The sequence below is a fragment of the Pelodiscus sinensis genome, chromosome 15, assembly GCF_052426305.1.
Source record: "Pelodiscus sinensis isolate ZL-2025 chromosome 15, ASM5242630v1, whole genome shotgun sequence".
NCBI lineage: Eukaryota > Metazoa > Chordata > Testudines > Trionychidae > Pelodiscus > Pelodiscus sinensis.
Genome location: NC_143066.1, coordinates 24,509,592 through 24,537,109, shown reverse-complemented (window position 1 = coordinate 24,537,109; position 27,518 = coordinate 24,509,592). Strand labels below are relative to the sequence as shown.

General features: G+C 43.6%; 1 protein-coding gene across 2 annotated transcripts in view; it reads right to left on the bottom strand.

Moving 5' to 3' along the window:
* The window catches only part of LOC102454424 (putative short-chain dehydrogenase/reductase family 42E member 2), a 47,559-nt gene that overhangs the window by 2,220 nt on the left and 17,821 nt on the right, over positions 1 to 27,518 (bottom strand). For both annotated transcript variants that reach the window (XM_089782312.1, XM_089782311.1), the window contains exons 3-11: positions 27,214 to 27,309; positions 25,761 to 25,821; positions 21,820 to 21,935; positions 19,750 to 19,825; positions 17,667 to 17,749; positions 14,313 to 14,450; positions 9,399 to 9,464; positions 4,973 to 5,036; positions 3,345 to 3,418 (exon numbers count right to left, since the gene is read on the bottom strand). In XM_089782312.1, coding sequence (XP_089638438.1) covers positions 3,345 to 3,418; positions 4,973 to 5,036; positions 9,399 to 9,464; positions 14,313 to 14,450; positions 17,667 to 17,749; positions 19,750 to 19,825; positions 21,820 to 21,935; positions 25,761 to 25,821; positions 27,214 to 27,309 — 774 coding nt within the window. The remainder of the gene's footprint in view (positions 1 to 3,344; positions 3,419 to 4,972; positions 5,037 to 9,398; positions 9,465 to 14,312; positions 14,451 to 17,666; positions 17,750 to 19,749; positions 19,826 to 21,819; positions 21,936 to 25,760; positions 25,822 to 27,213; positions 27,310 to 27,518) is intronic.

Sequence of the window (27,518 nt, the reverse complement as noted above, 5' to 3'; positions counted from 1 at the left end):
ATGCCTACACAGCAAAGTTATTTCGAAATAACTTTCCTAGTGTCTACACAGCCATTCTGTTATTTCGAAAATAATTCAAAATAGCGGAGGGCTAATTTCAAAATTGGTAAACCTCATTCTACCAAGAATAGTGCCAATTTCGAAATTGCTATTTTGAAATAAGCGCTGTGAAGATGCTTATTTCAAAATAGGGGGCCTCCAGCCCTTCTCAGGGTGCCCTGCTGGCCGCCCTGGCCACGAGGCAACTTTTGACCTGATGTTCTGCCGGAACTGGTTCCAACCAGCCTTAAATGTGATTCAACGTCCACTCAGTGAATAGAAATTGAAAATAGAAAAACGCTATTTTGAAATGCATTTTGTGTGTAGAGGCATTATTTCGAAATAAGCTATGGCTATGCCATTTCTTTACCACCTTGTGGATTCTCCTCTGAAAAGCTACTTAAGTCAGCTTGCTATCTCTCCTGTGCATCACTGAAGCTAGAACTTGGTGCAAAATGAATGTAAAAATGCCAGAAAATCAGAATTGTAGCAGTTTACACTTGCTTTGTATAGGTTTAAGACTACAGGTTGAAACTCTCTTAACCAGGATTCTCTGGTCCAGCAACATCCCTGGTCCAGCATGGATGTTGCAGGACCAGAGAGTCCCAGTGGAGGGCCAGTGGCAAGGATCCCTGCAGGGCTGGCAGGTCAGTGGGCTGCCCGCAGCAAGCTCATGGCAGGGCCACCCAGTGCATGGCAGCAGGTCTGCTCAGCAGGGTTGGGTGACATACACACGCGTGGCTGACTGCCGGGGCTGAGAGCCGTGGTAGGTTGGTGGGGTAGGGATCTGCAGTGCACAGTTGCCCAGCAGGTCCTGGAGCCCCAGTGCAATGTGCGTGGCTGCCCGATGGGACCCGGAGCCATGACAGCAATGGCTGCCCAGAGGATTGGCAGGGCAACGGGGCCAGCAGGAGGCGAGGCATTGGCTGTGAGGCCAGCGGCCGGGTGAGTGGGGGCCTACAGCAGGGGATCCAGAAATGACCTCCCCATATCTGGCAAAATCCCTCATCTGGGACTGGTCAAGTGCCGAGAATGCCCGACTAGGGAGGTCCAACCTGTACTCAGGGTGGGCAATGGGAAGTCAGGCATCTAGTTGTTTCTTTCCACATAGAAATACCATGTGGAGCCACTAGATGGCGATATTAAAACAAAAACACACACCACATGTAGAATAGTGATAGAAATGTAGCCGTGTTAGTCTGGGGTAGTTGAAGCAAAATGCAGGACAATGTAGCACTTTAAAGACTAACAAGATGGTTTATTAGATGATGAGCTTTCGTGGGCCAGACCCACTTCCTCAGATCAAATAGTGGAAAAAGTAGTCACAACCATATATACCAAAGGATACAATTAAAAAAAATGAACAAATATGAAAAGGACAAATCACATTGCAGAACAGAAGGGGGATGCGGGGGGGTGGGAAGAGGGAGGAAGGAAGGTAAGTGTCTGTGAATTGCTGATATTAAAGGTAGGGAGAGTGGGATGTTTGTGAGTTAATGGTATTACAGGTGATAATTGGGGAAACTGTCTTGGTAATGGGTGAGAAAGTTCAAAGACTTGTTAAGTCCTTGTTGGTAAGTGTCGAATTTTAACATGAATGACACACCACATGCACGCACTTGCGCCCTAACAGAGTCCCTCTCTCATTTTAATAAATATCAGCCCCCTCCAACCTGTGGATACTATTGATGTTTAGTTGTATCTAGTCTCAAATCTCTTTCTAAGGGGTTTATAAAGCAGTCATGAATTCTCTTGACTGAAATATGTCTTTTTTTAAATAAGGATGTAAACAGATTTAACATCAAAAGGCCAAATCCTGCTTATTTTCTCATTGTCTCATTGAAGTAATATGAACAAATTAAATAGGAGTTGGGCATATCATTTTAAAAAAATCCAACACTGATTTAAAAATTGTCAGTGATGGAGAATCTACCTCCAGATCTTGGTAGGTAGTTGCAATGATTGGAACTCCTACATTATTCTCATAATCCCCTGTTCTCTAGCAACATTTACACCAGTGTAAAACTGGGAATAATACATTGGTGAATCAGGCCCACTCTCTGCGCACAATCTGTGCTTGACTTCAGATGATACTGTGTAGACACATGTATAGGAAAATAAGGATTAATTAGGATTTCTCCACTGGGATTTTTATAACATTTAAAATAGCTATGATTCTAACATTTGAAAAAAATCAGTTGTAACTCTTGAGCCCTATGAGTGGGTGGACATAGGTGTATCTTTGCCTCTATATATTGCAGAATATAGTAATGTCAAAACCACACATTTGCATGGTTTCTGTATCATGTGTCTTTCTTGTATCATTAATATTTTGGGGATTATCTTGATTCATGCCGTGTTTGCTGGATGTGTTGAGATAAGGCAATAAAACTGGTCACATTCTAGTGCATTTTGGTAAGCACACAGTTTGAATTTGAGCTACTTAGAATGAATCTAGTTTAAAAGTGCTCCACCTCATCTTTTTTTAAAACTATAATTACAAAAAAAGTGGTTAAAGGCAAAAAAAATTAATGATATATAGACTTTAAATAACCAATAATTTCTTTTTTAAACAATCTTACATACAGTTAAAGCCACACATATTGTCCAAGTATTGAAAAGATCTCAGGACAGTGCTTTATATTACATGCTGCAAAACACCGTTTTACCAAATGCCAGCCAAGTTCTGCTCTTGGCTCCTCTTTGCACCCAAGAGCCTAACCTGGCTCTAAATTCTTGGGTGTGAGTTTATGTGAAACCTTCATCTGTTTCCTTTTTTAAATAATTAAAAATGAGAAGAACTTACAAAATGTCAGCACTGATCCCTAACCCTAACTCTAACTCATCAATCCCAAAATGAATCTAGGTTCAGATACTGCTTCCTCATGGGAGCTCAACTGGCAACTGGAAAGGGCGTCACACTCAGCCCGAGTTGCAGTTCTGAATGCAGAATGACTGCAGGACTGGCTCACCAATGATTAGGCAAGACTACCTCTCCTGTGCGTTTCCTCTAGGAGGGAGGAGAACTGTATACAAAGCCTCCCTTAAAGAAAAGGAGGGTTTCCTTCCGGAGTTCCCTGGATATTGTGGAGCTTGTCAAAATGTTTCTGATGGAATGTTTTGCTGTTTTGTCCTTTCATGATGTGATAGTTCATGTCCTATTAGAAATGTTGTACCTCCCTAGTCCTGCACCCTCAGGAGTTTATTGGTCCTGAACCATGGAATCTGCCATATCAGGGAGGTCAGTGCTGGCTCCTCAGCTCCAGACTTTATACAGATAAGTAAGTATACACTTATAGTTTTACCTCATTTCTGGTCAGGACAGGTGTAAACTTAAAAACTGGTTTTAGTGCCAGGTGCAGGAATTCCAGCAGGATGGCTGTGGACAAAAAGTTGCTAAAATGAGGTAACAACAGTAAAGTGAGCACAATGGCTGCAGCGCAAATAAAATGGGCCAAACATTGGCTGGGCTTGCTGAAGGAGTATGGCTCTGCATTATGGCTGGGAGGACACGAGATCAGAAACTGCTGAAAAAGGTGGACAGTGGTCAGCTTTATGGCACTGACTCACCCCCTCCCCTCAAGGATGTGAGGTCTGAAGGACTTAATGGTGCAAGCCCTGGGCAGGGAAAGCCTCTTTGTTCCACACAGCAAGCAAAGCAGCATCCACCCTAGTGGAGGCAAATATCAGGCTGGGTTAGGACCTGTAGTGGCCTTTATGCTAGATGTGCCTTTTTAAGTGGGGGCTGGGAAGGATTCTTTCCTGGCACCACCATATTGGCTTCAGTGGAGTGAGGTTTTTTTCACCTTCCCTCGAGCAGCCATTGGGCAGGATCTCATAAGTCTGTATGTCACAACTTATTTTGTAAGGATTGGGGCGATTGTCTAGCCCAGGTACTCCACAGGGAAGGCATCCAGTGACCAGATAAATGGTCTGGTAAAGAATTTAAAAGGAGGTGTTGGATAAAGGAACGGAATAGGTGAGAGGAGCTGGGGACTCCTATGATTGGTATGGTATGGAGCCAACCTCCCTACCACTCCCCCCTCCCTGTTCTCATAGCCCACCATAACCCTCTTATGAGGGCAGTGGATGGTAGAGTCCATGGATTGGCTGGGGGACCTGTGTACTGTATCAATGAAATGGGATGGTGGAAGCCCTAGGTTATGATTCAAATAAACACGGATTTGCCTGCACTGTCCACATTATCAGCCAGGCAGTCCAGACATCTGTATAATAAAGTGGTAGCCTGATTAAAATCCGTATCAAATGTCTCTTGTCCTTTTGGTTTACCCAGGCAACACAGGGCTTGTTTTTGCTGCCCCCCTCAAAAACCACATTTTTTTTTACTTGGGGGTAACCAATGTAGATGAGTTCAAGAGATTAAAAACACAGTCAAGACAAAGTACTTTAGTTTTACTGTGAAGTAAACTCATTGAAGTCAGCCCCACATGGGGTAGAGGATAACCTTCAGGAGTTTCATCTCACGGTAAAACTAAAGCACCTTATCTTCATTATGTCTTTACCCCAGGATAGCTCACTTATGTTAGTTACCCTGAAGTAAAAATACCTGGCTTTTTTTATTGGTGAAGCCAAGCCCATGGTGATGACAGGTGGTGTGAGCTAGATCCTGTTTGTTGCATACCGAGCACACCCATTGATTGCAGAAGGTGCTTTGGGTTTGCTACAGAAGGAGGATCCAAGCTTTTGAAAACAATTTCCAAAATATTTGATGAACCCAAAGATACTTATCTCCTTTGGTAGGGAAGTACTTAACCCCAGTTAGTACAATTGCACAATTATTGTAGGAATTGCACAAGTTTAAATCTGTATATTCCTTTTAGAGAACAGCTGTGCAGTTTACCAGTGACAGCGGAAATAAAAGAGGAAATGCAAAATAAAACAGCATAATAATCAGCTATTTTACTCTTTTTACCTGTTGTATAAATGAGGAAAGTAGGAATATGTATCCATGGTTTACTGTAACCTAATTTTTCAAACTGGGAGGGATTTAAAAGAAAAGAGATTAAGAACAAAGTATTTATACTAAATTGGTGAATGTCGGTACAGCAAGAATATGCAGAGATTATAAATCTGAACTGCCCCAAACTCAGCTATTACTATTTTTAAAAAGTTTCAGATGAACAACCCTATGCCTGCCAACACAATTAGACTATGAAATAGCTTATTTTGAAATAGCACATCTACACTGCAGGGAAACCTCAAAATTAGTCCGAGGTAGGCTTCCCTAAAATAGACATGCTATCTCGATATAGAGCCCCAGGAGGAATAACTTAGAATGGCCCTGGTGAGGGGCTATTTCGAAATAGCAGCAGTGGAGCATCTACACACGCCTTATTTCGAAATAGCTGTTTGCAGAAATCAGAATAAACCATCCGTTATTTCAAAATTATTTCAAAATAACGGAATTGCTGTGTAGATGCTTGCATCATTATTTTGGAATAACGGCCGTTATTCCAAAATAACTTTGCTATGCAGACACACTCTTAGACAGCACTGGCAGGGATATCTATTTTAAAAAAGAGGACATGAGCAGTGCATGTTCTATATCTTGAGTACAGTTGTGACGTTTATTGCGTTGATGTTATTGGGAGTTTTCTCTGTGCTTACACTATAGGGTGTGGCTCTTAGTGGAGGTTTACAATCCTAGTCTGATAATTATGACCTTTTCCTGCTGCTTCTGTTTTATGTTTACAATGAAATTTAAGAGAATAGTTGTCCATGGCATTGCATCTTGAGGAACCATTTACAACAATGACTCTGAACCCTGATGCTACTCCAAATAAAAATGTCTTCATAAGGCAGTGAAGAATCAGGATTTACCATTATGAGCTAATTTAATTAAAAGGATATAAAGAGCCTGATCCTGCATTCCTGCACATCTAAAACTATTGGAACCAATGGGAGTTTGTCTTTATGAGCTTTATAAGCTAAGATCTGTGAGAGTGCAGGGTTAGGTTCTGATGTGATAAATAGAAATTGTAAAAATGTAGGGCTGGAATCGAAGGGATCTCGATAGATCATCTAGTCCAGTCCCTAGCACTAAAGCAGAACTGAGGTTATATTTACACTTTCAGAGTTTTTGCATGATCAGTTGCACCAGTGATAGGGACTTGGTAAAAGAGTTTCAAAGTTCCTATGACTTTACTGGGGAAGGGGGGGGGGCGGGGGGGGGGGAGAGTTGGATGTCGGTTTACCTGGTGTCAGAGCAGCAGAGATTCTGGCTACAGTGGGATATCCTAGGCACTGTGGGATATCCTGCAGAAGCTAAAAGCTCTGTATACAGTAAGAACATGTCTTCACTTGCACATGACTGCAAAAGTATCACTGGGAATAGCTGTACATATCTCATGGAGGTTTTTTGGTTTTTGTTTTTTTTCCCCCTAGTGAAACTCCAGTAAAAAGTTATTGGCAAGTATCAATGCAGCCATGGGTTTTGTGCCAAAAAAGAACTTTTTTTTCCCTGATATGAATGACAAATGTAGACATGTGTGTTGTCAGGGGCATCTGAGAGGTGATTATCTAACCTGTTTTTAAAAATCTCTTGTGATGGAGATTCTACAAACTCCCTAGATAATTTGTTCCAGTGCGTAACTACCCTGACAGTTAGGAAGTTTTTCAACCTAACTGTTCAACCTAAATCTCCCTTGCTGCACTTTAGTCCCATTACTTCTTGTCATGTCCTCAGTGGATAATGAGAACAGTTTATCACCTTTCTCTTTGTAACAACCTCTTATATACTTGAAGACTGTTATCATGTCTCTCCTCAACCTTCTGTTTTCCAGACAATAAACCCAGTTTTTCTAGTCTTTCCTCATAGGCCATATTTTCTAGTTCTTTAATAATTTTTGTTGCTCCTCTACATTTTCTTCAGTTAGTCCACATCTTTCCTAGAGTGTGGTTCCCTGAACTATTTCAGTTGTGGCCTTATGAGCGTTGAGTAGAGTGGAAGAATAATGTCTTGTTTACCACACTCCTGCTAATACACCCCAGAATGAAATTTGCTTTTTTTTTTGAGGGAGGCAACAGTATGACATTGATTCATTGATTCTAAGGCCAGAGCAAAGCCTCAGAGGCGCGGGACCCCTCCGCCTCCCCGGCTTTGCTCCAGGTGTCCCTGGTCTGCTGGAGACAGTCCTCAGCAGATCAGGGGCACCCGGAGCAGCTTTTCTCACCCCGGAGGTCGAGGTGGCAGGACCGCTGCGCTCTGGGCGGTCCCGCTGCCTGCGAGCTCCGGGGCGAGAAAGCCCCGTTCGTAAGTGCGGATCCCACATAAGTCGGATCCGCGTAACTCGGGGACTGCCTGTATGTACAATAAAAAGGGTTAAGAACACTTTATATACAGTATATAATGTATACAGTATATATATGACCTGCTTATAGTACCTCCTGATAGTCTGGCATATTTGATAATCCGGCACCACCTAAATCCCATAGATTCCGGATTATCGGAAGTCTACTGTATATTCTATATTGTGATACAGCAGGGCCAGAGAGCAGTAGGAGAGTAGTAGAAGAGATATAAGCCCTCATCTAATAAAGGCAGGGTTCCCTGTACTCTAGGGAAGGCTACTATAGGTCAATTGAAGCATCTGTACCCAATTAAGTCCCTGTCAGGAAATGAATAACCTTCCCCCCCACACACACACTTTAAGCAGACAGGGTGGAATGAGGAAGGAGAGAGGACCGGAGGTTGGAGCTATGTTGTTGAGATTGGAAAGACCAAAGAACTGCAGGGAAGGGAGACCCTGTCCCAGCACTGCCGGTAGACTCCTTCCAACAGCATCAAGGACTGAGGGTAACCCTGCCCGGGAGGGCGGGGGGCAGAGGGTAAAAATCTGCAGTGGTTGAGAGGGAGTGGGGTTCACACCTTGATCCCTTCTCCTGGGGCATGAACCAAGTGCACAATGCCCAAGAATACAGTAAGATGTAGCATCAATATTAACTCTAATCTTTTTCATCCATGTGTGGAATAATATTTTTATGTGCATTGAGGCATGTGTGAATGTGCACCAGCAGTAAAAACAAAAAAAACCTCACTGTGGGCGTTCTGCTAATCAGCTAGGTGGCATTTGAATCTCTCCTGAGTGTCCTTGCCAGCACATAGCTTATAGGGAACACCGGATGGCACCCTGACCCCCCCCCCCACCAAGGGGAGGCATGGGACCCTCCACAGCAATTCTATCCATTTACCACTAATAATCTTACAGCCAAAATGACTGACGTTTACAGTAAATTGAACAGTGAATTAACGTTACTGTGACTCTGTGGGGTAATGTTGATTGCTAATTTGATTCCTGCACAACTAAGGTCTGAGTATCACAGGTCTAAGATACGTTTTTCTAGTTTTAGGGGGCCATGTGAAATAGTGTCTTTCAAAGCCTTACTACAATCAAAATGTATCAAACGTATGTCTTAAATATAAAAATGTTTTGAGTTTTGCTTCTTTGGGTAATTACTGTGGCATTGGCTTTATTTAGCTGATATAGTCTTTCTAAATTAGTTGTATGCTCAAGTCCCTTGAACAGTATTAGGGAACAAAATACGCCTTGTGGGCTGGATCTAGTCTGCCACCATCCCGTGGCCAGCAGGGGCCATGTGAATCTTTGTGTGCTGTCCCTTAACCCAGCACAATCTCGCAGCTCCCAGTTGCAAGAAACTGGACAATGGGAGCTGACTGGGTCATGCTTGCGGCACAGGTAGTGGGTCTACAAGGGGACATGGAGCACATGGCCTCAGCAGCCAGCCATTTTCAGGGGTACGTGGAGGCAGGAAGCCTGCCTGAGGGTCCTGCTGGCTAGGAACTGTCTAAGGTAAGCGCATCCCAGCCAGAACCTGCACCTGACACTCCATCCCCTAATGCACCCCAACTCCCTGCCCCATGTCACAACCCAAACCCTTAGCACCTCTGTTTTTGTCCTTATCCTTCTCCCAAACCCTTCACCTCCCTCTTACACCCCAATGAATTGTCTCAGGTCATAATCCCTTCCTGGCCTAGGTCACAACCCAAACCTCTGCACTCCTGCCTCAGGTCACAACCCCCTCCCAGACTCAGTACACCCCCTACACCTCTCTTCCAGATCAGGATACTCTCCTGCACCCTTGCATCCCCTACCATTCCACAATCTCTTGCCCCAGGTCACAACCCCCTCCTTCACCCAAACTCATTCCCACTCCCCACACCTCTTCCTGCACCTCAAACCACTACCCAGATCTCCCTTCTGCATTCAGCCTCCATTAATATCATGGAAGAGTATGGCCCTCAAATTCTTGTAGTGCTCCCTCCATCAAAAATTATTGCCCTCCCCTGTATTAAAACTAAACATGCACATAGTACATACTAACGGAGTTATCCATTCAGAAAAGAGGACATTCTCGCCATCATTTATGTAATAAGCCTGACCACTCTGTTAAAAAAGCAGAGAAAAGACAGATTAGAATCATAATACTGAGCATGAGTGACATTTACTTTTAAGAATATCTTTATTCATTTTGTAATAAACAGCAACATAATTAAAAGCAAACAGATCAACAAGCATCCTCTATTGGAACTAATTCTGATCCTTCTGTAAGTTTTACGCATCTTTAAACTCACTTAAGTTAATAGAGTTACTCATGATTTATTATACTGTTATATAAAAATGGCAGTGTCAGGTTCATTATGTTAGGACTTCTACTAGAATTAATACGCTCAACCTCATTATCATAGCACTGAGGTTGTTCTTTATATTTTTGCAGGAGCCAAAAATCATTCTATGTACCATGAATTCACTAGAGTTGGCAATACTAGTATGTGAGTTAATACAACTTCTTAATGTCACAGTCTCTTTGATTTGTTAACTTCCTGCTTTTAAAAAACAATGGCATGTTAATGGCTCTACCTTAGAAGCATTACTGTCACTAATTAATATTTACTATGGATTTATACTAGAACAAATATACTTCTGATGTTCTCAAGAGTGAATTCTGCCCCTCCCTCCCACATACATGAAGTGGTTCACAGATTCCACCCTAAACCAGAACAAGACCTGGGTTAATGATGCCCTGTCCTGCAACAGTTGCAGGGCATACTCCATCTTAAATGGGCATTGGTTGGTTAGAAGGAGTTACAGCAGGGATGGGCAATAATTTTTGACGGGGGCCACTCCAAGATTTTGGAAATACTCAAGAGCTGCACTCTTCCATGATATTAATTCATCATGGAACCCATGGAGGTTGGGTGCAGAAGGGAGCTTGGAGTAAGAGATTGGGGTGCAGGAGAGGGTTTGGAGTCTGGGAGGGAGTTTGGGCTGTCATATGGGTGGAAATTGGGTAGATATTGCATTGTATTATTAGCAGCAGAACTGGCATAAATGGGACCTGTGTGTTGTGTAGTCTTGCCTTAATCTTTGTATTCATGCCCGTCAGTGTGAAAGACGCTATTTGTATATATATTTGCATGTATATGCAACCACACTTAAGTTGTGGCCCTCGGCATGTGCTGTGAGTATCATTATGTCCCCCGGGGCTTCCAAAGTTGAGAAGCCCTGGTCTAGACAGGGGCAGCCTGTCCATATTGGCGAACTAGGTGGTTGCTTAGGGCACCAAGTTCAATGGGGCGCAATGGGGCGCCAAATGGTGGCACAATATCATTGAGGGGTTTGGAGGTGGGGGCGCCGATTGCATGGTTTGCCAAGGGCACCAGTTGTTGGCAGCTAGTCTAGGGCTGCTCCTGGGTCTAGATCAGTGTTTCTCAATCTTTTTCAAAAAAATTAAAAATTATAAATATCCCCAGTACCTACAGTTTTCAGACACACACAATTTTTTCTACCACGGCAACACATTTGTTTAAACAACTTAATCGTAGCCAGGCAGGTGACGAAATTTTGGGGTGTAAAAAGTACAAAAATAATAAAGCACTGTAAAACTAAAAACAAAAATTCAGTTTTCTCCAAATTTCAGTTGTGTTGACGTACCCCCCAGACTTCTCTTGAGTACCCCTAAGGGCACTCATACCACTGGTTGAGAAACACTGATCTAGATCATCCCTGACTGGTGTCTAGTGTGAGTGTGGGATGAGTGATTACAGAAATTTGGAAGCTGTGATCCATCTCCCTCTCCTGTTTGGAGTTGGGAACTTATAAGAGACTCCCCTCCCAAAAGTGGACATTGTCTCTCTCCTCCCTGCCCCAAGTAGACTCAGCTGTTACTACTGGCTGTGACCACATCTAAAAACGGAGGAGCCGCAACCTGGTAGGAAGTGACCTAGGTCAGGACACTATGGCGTGGGAGGGCCTAAATCCCTCTCCCTTGCTTCCACTCCACTGTTGTGACAGAAGAAGAGGGGAGAAGAAAGGACACAGGAAGGACTGAGGCCTACCATAGTTGGCCTAGCAGGACCCTGTCCAGAATGAGAAGACTGCAAAAGAACTTTGGTGCCACTGTTTGACCACTAGGCCAGCTGGCTATTGGACTGAGCAGCTACACCACACAAATATTACTGCTTCCCCCCCACCCAACAAATTCAGCACTGACGTGATATGGAGTAAAAAAAAACCTGAAATTTGTCAGGGAAATGGCCCAGAGTGAGGAGTTTTGAGTGTTAGATTGGATTTGATTAAGTTGTTCAGGTTTGAAACCTTTCAGGGCGGAATATTCTGTTTATCCATATGGCTGTGTTTCTCAAATCCTACTCTGCCAGCGTTGCAGAAGTATCAAGAATCTATTAGCCAGCTCAGAAAACTTCTACTAATTCTTCCTTAAACACCAACACACGGTCGGGTCCTGTGGGTTTGAATCAGTTCTGCGGGGGCTTCAGGAAGTCATTGAACTCCAGTCCTCCAGTGGCAGCTGACGGACAGCTGTTGGGATCAGAGTCCCTGAAGCCCAACTGGGGCACAAGCCCTTCCCTTACTCTGCCAGAGAGGTCCAAGGCTCCTTGTTGGGCTGCAGCCCCTATTTAAGCCAGAGGAGGAAACAGGAAGTTGTTTGCACAAATGAGCTTCATCCTGCCATGGGACAAGGGGATGGTGTTTTCCACTTGTACTTCCTAGTATCCTGACTTGGCCTGGCTCTGCGTAGCAGATTATTGATCTCTGTCTTCCTGTTGATCTCCAGATTCTGTGCTAGTGGCTTTCCAACCCTGCCTGATTCCTGGTAATTGGCTCTTGCTCATTGGACTCTCAGCCTGCAGCCACTGCTAAACCTTCAGCCAGGCTGCTTCTCTCAGCTGTGAGCTCCCCCTGTCCATAGAACTACACAAATAACAGATACACCATCTCTCCATTTTACAACCCCTATTCAAACCCCTCCCCTTGTGTGTCTGATGACCACCTCAATTCATCCTCTTCCTCCCCAACTCTCAGTCATCAGTCCTCCACAAGTTGCACCTTTGTAACTCTTACTACCAACTCATCAGTTCTGTACTTGCAAACTGATCCGCTCTCTTTTCCTTACCCCTCAAATTAGTCAACTCACATTTCACACTCTATCAACACTCCCCAAATTCAACATTTCTCTTCTCTCTTCCCTCCTTTTTCTCCAAATTGATCAATTCTCTTCCTTATCTCACTGCCTGGTAATATCTCTTCCAAACTGACCAAGCTACCTTAGCCCCTCCAAGTTGGGCCTCATCCTGGCTATAGTAGCTGTCTGAATAACTTCCCCAAAGCTGGTGTCTCAAGACACCTCCTGGGGGCAGGAAACTTTTCCTCCCTCTTGTTGCTATGCTTGCATCACTTCCAAAGACTTGGTTTTAAAGGTTGATGTCTATAGTCTCCCTGGAGAGATGGTAGAGGGTAATAAAAGGAGTTTACTGCAGGGGCAGGCAACTTGTGACTCTGGAGCCCAGGAGTGGCTCGAGGCCGGCTGCGGCAGCTGGCGCCCCAGGCAGAAGGCATGACATCATCATCGGGCGCCCGGGCTGGCGATGCCCTAGGCAACTGCGTAGTTTGCCTAGGCTCACAGGCCACCCCTGCTGGAGCCACTTGTGGCTCTTCTGAAGTTAATATGCGGCTCCTTGCTCAGGCACCAACTCCAAGGCTACAGCTACAGGTGCCAGCTTTCAAGTGTTCAACTCCTGGCTCCACCTCCCCTCCAAGTGTATTGCGCCCTCGCTCCTTCCTTCCCCCACAGAGCTTCCTGAGTGCCATGAAACAGCTGATTGCTGTGGGCAGGAGGTGTGGGAAAGGAAGAGGAGGCACTGATTGGTGGGGCTGCTGGTGGGCAAAAGATGCTGGAGATGGGAGAGGAGGCATCTGATGGGGATGGCTGACAAATTACGGTAGCTCTTTGGCAATGTACATTGGTAAATTGTGGCTCTTTCTCAGGCTCAGATTGGCCACACCAGGTTTACTGGGACTGGGTCTTAGCTAACTGAGGATGAGAATAAATCAGCCTGGCTCAGAAAAGGTGGAACTGCTGATCTTACCTTAACCATAAGTTCAGGGCAGGGAATACCCCATGGAGCCTGGAGGATTCATATAGAGTGACTGCAGCTATTTCTATATTAACTCAGCTGTAGAACTGAGTCTGGAGAGGTACAATCTATGAGCCTGACTGAAAGGGGCAGATGACCATTTCACGGGGCCAGGGCAGCACAATTTCGCGGGGCCCCCCTTTTCCACAGCGCATGCGCGGGGCTTCTTGAAGCGCGGGGCCCCGGGCGGCCGCCCCGCTCGCCCTGCCCTATATACGCCCCTGCTGACTGACACTGGAGCTGCCAAACAGTGTGAGTGCAGATGCTGCTGTAACACTGTCAGGCATGTGTTGGGTCATGCTCTCAAATTTCTTTATAGTTGTGACAAAAGTCTTAAGTAAGTATTCATAAGTGTCCACTAATTTTGATTATCCACATTTTTGGGAATGTTGAGATGTACAGATCAGGTCCAAAATGTTTCAGATTGTTTAATGAAAAATGTACATGTCTAGAATCAAACCTGCTTTGGGGAAAATAATAAAGAAAAAATGTAATTCAGGAGAATTTGATGATTGCTATATTCACTTGGGAAAGATTCCTACGCCACTGGGGCAGGCAGGAATCCCTACCTTTACAAAGTGAGCTTACAAGACAAAGATACAACACAAAATGTTTAACAAGATGAATAGGAGCTGCATGCACAACAAGGACATTTTGCATGTGGAATTGTGCAGTTTGCAAATGTAGTACTTTTAAGACTATAGCAAACCAACTTACAGTTTGATCCTAAAGCCACAGAAAGTGACCCATATTTTAAAATTATATCCAACTGGGTAGGACATTTAAATTGTTTACTTACCGCTTTATAACCCTTCTCAGGGGTGAGAGTTTCAGCAGCTAAGAGATGAGCTTGTATAAGATTTTTTACATGAACCCAGTTCATCTGAGATTTGGGATTTCCAAAATGGATGTTAAATAGTCCTCTTTGGATATTCTTCTGTGGAAACAGGCAGCATATGCAAAAAGCTGAAAAACTAAAAGCAATTTTTAAAAAGTAGCTGGAATCCTGCCAAACAAACAGTTGGTCCACTGGATGACTGAGGAACTAAAGAGCACTTGAGGAAGACAAGGCCATTGTGGAGAAGCTAAATATATTCTCTGTATCCGTCTTCACTGCACAGGATGTGAAGGACAATCCCACATCTGGGCCATTCTTTTTAGATAACATCTGAAGAATTGTTCCAGAATGAGGTGTCAATAGAGGAGGTTTTGGAACAAACTGATTAAAGAAACAGTAATACGTTTGCAGGACCAAATGATATTCACCGGAGAGCTCTGAAGGAATCAAATAGTTCTCCAGGAACGTAACCATGGAATATAAACTATCACTTATATTAGCTTCTGTACTAGATGACAGACAGATTGCTAATGTGATGGTAATTTTCTAAAAAGTGCCAGAAGCAATCCTGACAGTTACAGATCAGTAAGTCTAACTTCAGAATCCAGCAAAATTGATAGAAGATGCCTGCTAGATGGTGGGACAGGATAAGAGGGCATGGATCGCTGACTGAATGGACCCCTTTTTTCATGTCCAACACACTATTGTAGTAATCTTTGCATAGAATATGCCTTGTGACATATTGAATGAAAATTAACTCATTGATCAATAACATGGTGAAAAGCATGTTGCAATACATATAGCAACATTATGTGTTGCGTTATAAACACAATGAAATTCATACATGGCACGCTCTTTATGAAATGTCACAATCATAAACAGATGAGGTTCAATGCATCACAGTAATTATCATGTAATCTGGCATGTGGATAAACCAGTCTTTCAAAACGAAGAACAAGGTGATGCCAAATTTGTCATCAAAGTTGATGGGCAATCACCTGTCAAGTAAAAACAACACAGAGTCCTATGCCACCTTAGGGTATATCTACACTGCAGGGCTTAACTTGAAATAAGCTATGCAAATTGAGCTACATCAACAGTATATCTTATTTCAAAATAGCTTATTGTGAAACAGGGAGAGTCCACACAGCACTTATTTTGAATTAGAGCGCTCTTCTTCCGACTTCCCTTATTCCTCATACAATGTTACAGGAGTCAGAGTAAGAAGTCCTCCAGCTTGACAGTATTTCAACACTGTTTCGAAATAACTGCCTGCTGTGTAGACGCGGACTAAGTTATTTTGGAATAGTGCTAGTTATTTCAAAATATTGTTGCAGTGTAGGCATACCCTTAGAGACTAACAGATTTATTGATTAGGCCAAGGAACTCCTTGTTGTTTTTGCAGATATAGACCAGAATCAGGGCCGGACTGAGGCATGGACGAGCTGGGCAGCGGCCTGGAGTGCCTGATGGCAGCTGTAAGGGGTGCGTGGCGTCCCTTACAGCTGCCATCAGGCGCTGCAAGCCAGTTCCCGTAGCGCCGACCCTGCAGCACCAGCCAGCAGTACCCTTCCCCCCCATGGCTGCGGGGCTTTGCATGGCCCGGTGCGCGCGCCAGCAGCACTAGCCAGGCCAGGCTGGGCAGCACATGCACCGTGAGCCCTGTGGTCGGGCCCTGGGCTGCGCACCAGTGGCTGTGGCTGGCCCACGCATGTGCTGTGCACCCTGCGGGGGGATGGGCCCACGCCCCATGGGTGGGCCTGCGCATGCACTGTGCGCCTGGGGGTGGCGCCGCGTGCCCGGGTCCAGGCACCAAAAGGGCTCGGGCCGCCCTGACTAGAATGGCTACCCCTCTAAAACCTGTCAAGTGGTCATTCTACAGCAAAGAAGCGGGGGCCAGAACATATAAATTTCTACATTTTAGCAAAGGGCATGAAATCTTTCACCACAAGACTCCATAACTCCAACCCCAATGAATTTTATCTAGAGTAGCCTTCAGGAAAACTCATTTCAAAGGGTGACGGGGTTATAAAAACGAGAGGCAAAAGCACCCTCAGAGATCTCTCCTTATCTCTTTTACTTAAGATGAAAAGGGAAGCAATCATTTGATTTTGGAAGATATCCCAACCTGAAATTTCTTCAGCTCTGTCTAGTTTGTTAAAGATTAGCAAGAGAAATAAAGATAAAACTCTTTCTTTTGTGACCATTTCTGACTTCCATGCCTTATACTTGTATACTCGTAAAACATCTCTCTCTTCAATTAAATACATGTATTTTATTCTTTAATCAAAGCTAATCCAGTGTTGTCTTTAAACTGAACTCTGGTAACTCCATTTAAAGTAGCAAATGGTTGTACATTGACAGGGGAATGGACATCCAATATCAAGACTATCCAGTGCAAAACATATGTTTTTTGAGGGGAATGTGTGGGACTAGAGTGTAATGGTATCAGCCTGCAAGTGCTTACCAAGGCTGGTGGAAGCCATAGTGGGACTAGAGAGAGGTGGCAGGGTTCAGCTGTACATATTCAGGGTGTTACCTCCATTCTGCAATGCTGCAAGTGGCCCAGATAGGAGCTACAGCAGCAAAACATTGTGAGGTATCCAAAGTCACAGGGCAGGTGATGACAGAACTGCTCTGGATTGCACCTCACAATGTGACAGAATCACTTGATAATTGCCCTGTTCCATTAATTCCCTTTGAAGCATCTGGCATTGGCCCCAGTCATAAGACAGGATACTGGGCTTGACCCACAATTGGTCTGACCCAGTATGGCTGTTCTGTTCTTTTTATGCATGAAAGAACTGTAGAAAGGGTGTTGATTTGCTAAGCAATATGATAATTTAATTAGTTGTTGTCTACAAATCAAATGTTTGTCTCTTTTAAAATCAAGATATGAAAGATGACATCAGGAACATTTAATTATAGCTACACGATACAGCAATGGTCTGATTAAACAATAGTAAAATAGGATTGTATTTCAGGATTTTTCTAGGAATATTTTACACTGACGTTTAAGTGCTTACTCAACAAATTACTGTCTGCATAATAACCAGTGATGCAGGTGTAGCTCTTCCTTCACAACACTGTTGTTTTGTTTTTCATCAGAAAAATTCATGTTCCTAATTTCCATTCCCATCATCCTCCAGATATGCTAGTTGTCAGTTTGCATCATGTGATCTACAAAGGGCTGTCTGAGGATCTGTTTAGATCACTAACCAGCATACTAGCTTTTGTATTGAATGTTTTAGACTTAAGCCACACGGGTACTATAACATTTGTAATGCACTCCAGTGTTTATAATATAATACCTACTACTACTCGTGGCAGATGTCTTTGCTCTCCTGGTCCATAGATGCCTGGTGGGCGAAGAACACATGTATGGAGCTTCTCACCTCCTAGGAGATGTGATGAAATGTGATTTTTCAAATAGTTTCTGTATTAGTATATGACAGTTTATCTGCTGTATATATTCTGAAAACCACAAGAGGACCCGATCTCTTTCTAGTAAATTCTCAATCTTATTTTAAAATGTGAATTTAATATTCATGAAAAATCCCGAATTTAGTACTCAGGTGAGTCCCAAATTGAAATTCTGACTATAAAATAGCTGGAAAGTGGAGCATCTTACAAACTTCCCCACCAATGTAACCTTCATAGCTAACATGCAGGGGCCACCTCTTACATTCTATCTACATTTATAAAATAGATGCCAAGTCATCATGCACACAGAACATTGAAAAGCACAGTATCTAACATAACTAACTATATTCAAACCCCTCCTCTGATCACAGCTATAGCAGCATCACAGAGAGACAGAAACTATTTGTCAAGCAGCCAGCTTCCTTATCAGTTAGATTTGACTGTAAAGTCCTACCACTTTAAATCTCATAGAACTCAATAGACAGCCAGTGCACTCTACTGAGAACAGATATAATCTGCTTTCTGTATGAAACTCCTCATAATTATCGGATACTTTCTGCACTTATAGTTTCAAGTTGTATCCCCATAGAGTACATCATAGCAGCTTGCGTCTGAGCTCACAGCAATAGATAATGACAGCAAGGATATCAACTGCCTCTAATAGAAAAGGTCACACCCTTCTCACCTAGTGCAGATTGAATAAAGCATTCTTGGCCACAGCTGCTATCTGTGAACTCAGGATCTGAGAAACTAACATAACCCCAAACCAGGAAATCTAAGTAACAAGCATCTGTCTGCCTTCTTCCTGCACGGTGTGCAAGTCATCTGTAAGTCCTAAAGACCTGTGAGGATGAAGCTGCTAGAGAGTGTATCTAGGTGCCACTGTGTTTATGGGTTTCAGAAAGATAGCTGTGTTAGTCTGTTTCAGGAGAAACAGGGGCGAGGGACCTAAGAGCTGGGGCTTGCCTGCATCCAACACCATGTGGGGCTGGAGCACACAGAATCTAATAGGCTGGGCAAAGGGGATGTGGGGAGTGTCTTTCTCCCTCCCAGTCAGGGGCCATGTCAATGAGGGTTTGCTTTTTTTTTTTTTTTTGCTTCTCACTTGTGTGTGGCCCCTGACTGATTTTTCTGTGGGTCAGCAGCCCCTGACCCAAAAAAAGTTCCCTAACCCTGAGCAATAACCACAAGGAGTCCAGTGGCATCTTAAAGACTAACACATTTATTAGGGCATGAACTTTCGTGAGCTATGACTCGCTTCCTCAGATGCTTGAAGTAAAAGAAAGGCTGGGATACAGAGATGGGAATGTGACATCAGGGAAATTTCCTTCAGGGAAATTACTTGCTGTAATAATGTCCCTTTCAGGTACTCTCCTTTTCTCATCACTGTTGGAGATGAGCCTCATCCACTCTGATTTAATTAGCACCGATGTCACACTCCCATCTCTGTATCTCTGCCTTTCTTTCACTTCAAGCATCTGAGGAAGTAAGTTGTAGCTCATGAAAGCTTATGCCAACACATTTGTTAGTCTTCAAGATGCTACCAGCAGAGCTGTTCTATTTAGAACACCCACTTGCGTAGGGCATCCAAAAATCTCGGGGCACCAGTGGGTCTTAATGTTCACCCTTCTGCCTCTTCCTATCATTATTCTGTGGCTCTGCTTCCTCCAGAGAGAGCTAGTTAACTTAAAAGTGAAAAATCCTGTCAGACCTATTAACAGAACCTGTGAAAAAGCCATTCAAGTGGTAATGAAGCCTTTGCCAACCCTGTCAGTTTCTGAATTTACTGTGTTAGTCGACAGGACCTTAGTTTAAAATTTGTTTTAAAATATGTCATTGGTGTGTTGCTGAAGATTATAAAATCACACCTCTTAAAAAATCAGCATCTCCCCAGCACCTGAATTGAGACCCCCTTTTTGTTGTTCATAGTTTTACATACATTAGTGATATTAGACAAATAGAATGTTATATGTACCTTTTAGTGGGGTACCATTAGCTGCAAGGATCATTTGGTCTGCCATGGCTTTAGTTCTTGAATAATGATTAACTTGCTGAAAAGAGAGTGAAAAATATAGTGAATTGCTTAACTAAATCACTACATTGGTAAATGCCAACTCTGATAACATGTTAGTCAAATTGTACATCTGTCCAGCTTGCAGACATCACCTCAATAAAATTTTCTCAAAGCACAAGATATAGAGAAATGATTTAGGGTTGGAAGCCTAAATAATTGTTTTCTGATTAAAGTGACAGGTAGGTTAGAATTTTGGCTACACAAATTTATATTCCCAGCCTTGTTTTTTGTCGACTGATCCCTTATGCCTCGTGCAACAAGGTTTACAGGATCGGTTGACAACAGCTCTAGGACATTCTGGCCACACAGTGTCCCTAAAATCAGTTTCCTGAAGGAATTGTCCCAATGTAGAGAAATGACATAATACCAGAAGGTTACCATGGCAGTTCCTATGTGTCCCAACTCATAGCTGACATTACAGAAGCATAGCAAAAAAAGAGTGGCTAAGGCCCATTTACATGCAGGGGATCATAGACTTTTGAAATGGCCACTCATGGTAGGGAGGGGCTGGTGTAGGAACTGGGACGTGGCAAGGAACACTATCAGTTTAGCTACTTGGGGCATTGGTGATGCAATTTTTTTTAAAACTAACGGGTTAACTAAAATTGATTGAAGTGAATCTAGGACTTCAAGACTTCAAGACAGACCCAAAAGAGAAAATAACAGAACTCTTCTTGTTGTTACTTACAGTCCACAACTCAGACCCCTCCAACGCATTGTACACAATCTACAACCCATCCTGGAAAATGATCCCTCACTCTCAGAGGCCTTGGGAGAAAAACCTATTCTTGCTTACAGACAACCCCCTAACCTGAAACATGTTCTTTCTGTTAACCATGCCACATAACCACATCATAAGCCTCCAGGAACCCGGCTCTGCAACCAGAAAAGATGCCAACTCTGCCCACATATCTACACTGACAAATTCATCATTGGAGCAAACAACACAAGCCACAAAATCAAAGGGTCATTTGACTGCTCATCTAGTAATTTGATTTATGCCATCAAATGCCAACAGTGCCCCACTACTATACATATTGGTCAAACTGGACGTTCTCTACAGGAAAGAATCAATGGACAAAAATCGGATATACGTAAAGAAAATACTCAGAAGCCAGTGGCAGAACATTTCTGTTTACCTAACCATAAACTCACAGATACCATCTACATTTTTTGTTAGTCTATAAAGTGCTACAAGACCATTTGCTTGCTGTTTTTTTTTTCTGTACCAGACTAACTCGGCTACTCCCTGAAGCTCCTGATCTCTCTGTAGGTGAGGAAACAGAGTCTGTGGGATCCTGTCTTAGATGCAATTTAGGCGGTCCCACCTCTAACCTTCCACCTCTAACACCATTGGCTACAAAGGTCACAAGTGGTCCTAGGGCTTAGACACAGTACCAATGGACACAGCTATTCAAGAAAAATTTGTTATTGCATCAAGGGATGCATGATAACCTCAAAGAGTGGAATCTGTGTGAACTGTCAAAGAAGAAGAAGTGACTCCTAAATGCAGGTGATGTTCTGAGACAGGGAAAAGCGAGCAGCGGGAGTGGTCACGGCAGAATGTGCTCCAGATTCCAGTTAGTGAACATTCTAGTATCCCCAGGTTTCTCTAATTTATATTTGGACAGAGTAGAGAGTCAGGGAATCAAAAGACTGTTTGATGGTTTTCTGCAGGAAAGACTCTTCCCATTATTTTTAAATTCCAGTTTTTAGTTGTTTTTTTTTTGTAAGATCTACTTAGTTATGGATAAGGACTGGATTATTGATCACAGGCCACTCTTAGAATAATCTCAGAGTATTTAAGTCAGAACTCTGGCAGCAGCAGCAGCAACATCTACCTCAACCCAAAGATAAACTGAGGCTAATAATTTAAATAAATGCCCTCTGCAGAAGCACACTTTGGAACACAAATACAGTTTCATAAAGTTGGACAACACTGCTGAATAGGACGGTTGGAAAGTAAAATACCTTTTCTAGTGGAAAATATGGTAAAGTTTCATCTCCATCTTCAATGGGATTCCCTCCAAACACCACATTCACCGTACTAGTATATATCAGCCTCGGGATATTTCTTTCTTTGCAAACTACAATAATAGACAAAATAAATTTTAAAGAAAAAGGGAAGAATATGAAAATCCACATGAATGGCAGTGAATATTTTCTTGTCAAAGACAACTACTGCAAACATAAGGGCAGTCTTTCAGTTACAGCATTATCTTAAAATTAAAATAACACCTTCCATTCATAGAAATTGTGGATGAAAAATTTCTCTATGCAACTTTTTGAAAATGGAAAGTGCTATATAAATGCTGTTGCAATTACTAAATGTTTTACAAACTACATACATGCAGCAATCACATCACCACTGAAATACAGTCACTATTTGGAGAGCAGATGCTACTTGTGTGAGAACACTTTAATGGAAATAAAAAGCCCTGCTATATTTCAGTAACATCAAATGAATTATTTTCACTGTGCCTGACTGAGCTAGAAAAGGAGATCAATATGCACACCCATGGGATGAAATAGAATTATAAATGACCTGCATCATCTTGTCTTCTGGACTGTAGATCTCCAGGCTGAAGTCACTTTTGCCCTTGCTTGTGCAGTAGGCAGCTGTGATAGTAGTGCTGCTTTTTCTAGCATGTCTGGCCTGTGCCACCTCCTTGCTTATATGCATGCACCTCCATGAGGCTATCTCCATTCTCATTTTGTGCAGGCCTGTATGCAAGAATTTGTGTGTGTGGGGGGGGGGGGGGAGAGGTTTGGAAATGTGGACCACAAGATATGAATGCACACCCTATGGTCTCCCAAATAAGTAGGGAAATCAGACCCAGCCTTTCCTTGGCTGGCCAGAGCATGCTTACTTGGCAGGTGTTGGGGGTGTGTGTGTTCTATCACACCCTTTGCACTCCCCCAGTGTATGGGCCTGTTGTGAGAACTTAAGTGCAATAGGAAATCGATGTCTTCCCAGCTGCCTCATTGTCAAAGCTTCCCGTACCATTGTCCCCCAGGGACTGAGGGAAAAAAATGTGGAGGCATCCCTTTAAATGTTATGAAGGAGAACAGAGTGCAGCTCAAACATTTCTTTTCCAAAGTGCTATGAAGCGAAAGTCCACCAAAACACGAGAGAGAAGAAGCAAAATATTTGAGTAAAAATGTTGCGCGTGCATTTTGCTAGTACAGCTGCATAGTTCACATCCAGAACTGCAGAGTGGTGGAAGAGTAGGCCTTTCTTCCAAATACATCAAGTCGCTTCCAGTCCCTATCTCATTTTCTTGGCCTCTCTGATTCATTGCATCAACCACTAGAGAAATGTGAGTGGGATGCGTGAAAAGGAAATCCATTTCCTTGATGCAACATGAGGGAGAGAGGGTGGCGGGAGTTTGCCAGATCGCTTTGGCTGGTTCCATCAATGCTGCATTCACTGGCAGGGCAAGCCTGGCAGCTGGAGAGGCCTGGAGGATATCCGTGAGCCTGTGCTGCATCTCTGGTAACTGCTCCGGAAGGATATCTAAAGAGTCAGCCACTTGCTTGTGCAGCTCTTGAAAAGATTCAAAATCCATCTCCTGAGGTGGGAGGAGGAGGCATGATAAGAACAGCCATACTGGGTCAGACCAACGGTCCATCCAGCCCAGTATCCTGTCTGCCGATGGTGGCCAATAACAGATGCCCCAGAGGGAGGGAACAAAACTGGCAATCCTCACGTGATCCCTCCCCTGTCACCCACCTCTAGAGAAACAGAGGCTAGGGACACCATTCCTACCCATCCCGGCTAATAGCCATTGATGGACCCAACCTCTATGAATCTATCTAGCTTTCGTTTGAACCCTGTTAAAGTCCTAGCATTTACCACATTCTGTGGCAAGGAGTTCCACAGGTTGATTGATAGCGTCATCTGGTGACAAAGAGGATATGTGTGCGAGTTCAGGCAAATCAATCTCAACCAGCTCACATATGGCATTGTGCCCACCTCTGGATCCATTACTGAAGGGGGAGGGGCTGACAGGGCTGGAGTGCCTTCTGATCTGGGAGTTGGAGCTGGTTGTTGAGGCTCAGGATGCTGAGCTCTGTACATAGCTCAGGGGTCCCAGCAGGGGCAGTGAGGTGGCGCAGGTATCGGTGGAGGTACCCATTGAACGGGCTGCCACTGTGGAGGTTGCTGGTATGGCTGGATTGGTTGTGGGGAGGAGTGTACCAGCCTTGTGAAGTTTCCTCTTTCTCATCAGGTGACATTGGAGAGGCTGAGCCAGCAGGAGTCATGGACAGGCTGAACGATGTGACTGTCAGAGCTGAAGAGAGGTGACCAGTAAGTCTGTGTGGCTGGTAAAATGCTGTGGTGCCGGGAAGGTCGGTCCTGTACAGGCACCAGGGGGATGCTAGGCAGTTGCGCTTATGCTGACATCTTGCAAACACATGAGGGTGCAACAGGTGGCAGAGATGAGATGCTTGGTGCCGAGGCTGTACTTGTGCCGATGCAGTCTATTTGCCTTTAGACTGGGCGCCGTAGAGTTAACTTGTGCCAGGTTTTTCAATCCTTGGGTTGTCTTGGTGCTGGATGTGCCTCTTGGCCTGGTGCTGTGGGTGCTGCAGGTACCGGGGCTGATTTTTTTGTGAGAGAGCTTTTTCAAAGGGGAAATCGCCCCGAGAAGAGGACTGGGCGCCATGTCTGGAGTAGGATCTCTGGCGCTTGACCCTGAGGGAGCTGCCTTCTCTGCTACTGTCACTGGAGAGGATTGTCTTGGCGGTGGAGTATGTTCCAGATCCGAAGTTGGACCAAGGGACTTCTCCTTGAGAAGCAGCTTAAGCTGTAATTCTCAGACGTTTCTGGTTGTGGCTGTGAGTTTTTTACAGCGGGGGCACTTTTGCAGAGTATGTCCCTCCCCTGGACAATGGACACACTGAGTGTGTCTGTTGGAGACTGGGAGAGTCCGCACCTCAGACACTGTTTAAAGCCCAGAGAACCAGGCTTGTCCAAGAAGCAGACACAGGCATGGGTACTGGGTAGTATGTGGGGAAGGAACAGCCATAGGCACGATCCAGCTGTGTTAGGAACAGTACCACTGCTGTGGTGACAACAGCAGGGAGTGCAGCTGTCACACGAGTGACTAAGGAAATAGTTACATGGTTGCAAACATATGGGGGCAAAGTCTGCTTTTTGGCAGTGTGTACTCTTGATAAACTACAGGCACACAGGGAATCTCCCAGTGTACCTATTCTCCAGCCCCCCCCCCTCAATTCTTACTCCATTATCAACCCATGGAGAAATGCCTCTGCACATTTTGTGGCTCCAGAGGTCATTTCTGTTGGGGTTATTTGGCGTATTTCATTGGATATGTTTCTTGATTCATTCCTGGCTTTGCTTATCACTTCAGTTCAGTTATTTTTTGTTCCAGGTAGACATAATCTGCAGTGAAAGAGGGGGATTGTGCACGGGCAACACAAAAGTGGGTAAAAACTAACGCTGCTCTTGCCTTTGTTGCAAAGGCAAAAACAAAAAGAATGTTGATATGGACGATACAGTATAAAAAGCCATATCTGCCGCTTACAGCACCAGAAACTGAACTGCTGTCATTTTCCTGAGAGATTATATTTTGTCCTTTTAGCAACAATATAAAAAGCCAGGATTTAATTCCAGATATTCTATTCACAGGCCTGGGCACAACCCAAAATTTTCTACAAAAAATGTAGTAAGAAATACTTCTAATATGCCATAATTATGTTACATTAGGGTTTCATTCTGCCACACTGACTTGCTGTGAGTAATGCCTTACTCTGTGAGCAATGATGGAAGAGTTGGTCTTTGTCTGACAGATCAATGCACCAAAGCGCTGTGGTGAATGGAAGTGTGTCAACTGACTTCAATGGGCTTTGGATCAGGCCCCCAAAAGGAAAATCTAGGTACATACCATCAATGACTACTTTAGTTCCATCAACATTTATGGACTCAATCACTTCTTTCTTTTGTAGCTAGAAATGGAGAAGTTGCACAGTATTTAATGACTTTAACAATTTAAATTCACCACACAGCTTCGTAATTGTCAAACATTAATGCAGTTATGTCCACTTTGCCACTTATTTTGTTTTATGTTCTTGTAAACCTCAGATCTCTTTTACTTGTCAGTTTGTACACAGAAGTAAAGTTTACATTAAAAAAAGGGGATGGGGCAGGAATTAGATTCCAAGACGTCAATAGTCTGTTCTGCCCAACGTAGGATTGGCACAGAAATGAGAGTTGGAAAGTAGATTTAAATGTGAGTGCCCTGTTCTGGGGCCTGGCCATGGTCATAGAATCATAGAACCATAGAGCTGGAAGAGACCTCAGAAAGTCATCAAGTCCAGCCCCCTGCCCTAGGCAGGACCAATCCCAACTAAATCAACCCGGCCAAGGCTTTGTCAAACCGAGACTTAAACACCTCTAGGGATGGAGACTCCACTACTTCCCTAGGGAACCCATTCCAGTGCTTCACCACCCTCCTAGTGAAATAGTTTTTCCTAATAGCCAACCTGGATCTCTCCCACCTTAACCTGAGACCACTGCTCCTTGTTCTGCCATCTGTCACTACTGAGAACAGCCTCTATCCATCCTCTTTGGAACCTCCCTTCAGGAAGTTGGAGGCTGCTATCAAATCCCCCCTCACTCTTCGCTTTTGCAGACTAAACAGACCCAACTCTCTCAGCCTCTCCTCATAGGTCATATGCTCCAACCTCCTAATCATTTTGGTTGCCCTCCGCTGGACCCTCTCCAATATGTCCACATCCTTTTTGTCGTGGGGGGCCCAGAACTGGACACAATACTCCAGATGTGGCCTCTCCAGAGCCGAATAAAGGGGAATAATGACATCTCTGGATCTGCTGGCAATGCTCCTCTTAATGCAACCTAATATGCCATTAGCCTTCTTGGCTACAACGGCACACTGTTGACTCATATCCACTTTCTCATCCACTGTAACCCCCAGGTCCTTTTCTGCAGAACTGTCCTGCCTGATCCACGCTGCCCAATAAATTAGCTGCCACAGGTCTGCTTTAATTTAACCTTTAGTACAGCATGGGCTCTACACTAGGTTAATAATTTCATGCCTAGTATTCAATAAATCCCGCCTCATTTCCTAATCAGATTATTTAATCTTTATAAATAATTTTGGTTTACACTTAAAATAATATAATCCCAATCATCAGAAGCCTAACCATCTATGGCTATACACTCAACATGTTTTCCACCTTTATATGAAAGAAATTTCACATATATAAATATTTTACTATGAAAAGTTTGCAATTTTTTTTCATGTCACTTACTCATCTCAATAGACTGCTACTTTTAAAGCATTCAGAGAGAGAAAAAATTAAGAAAGTTGTACTCACTTGTTCCAGTCCTGACATTCCGTGTGAAGCCACATGAAAAACACAGTCGACCCCTCTACAAGCCTTGAAGACTGCATTATAATCCCTCACATCACCCTGTGATCAGTCAGAAAGCAATAGACTTGGCCAGAAAGGTATAATTTACAATTTTCATATAACTAATCATTATTGTTAAGAAAAATCTAAAAGTAATTTTGCTACCCTTCACACAATTGCTTTGCTAATTAATATTAAATAGATTTTTACAAAACTGTACAGCAAAGTCCTGATAGATTATTTCTTTAGGGACAAGAAAAATGTGTATA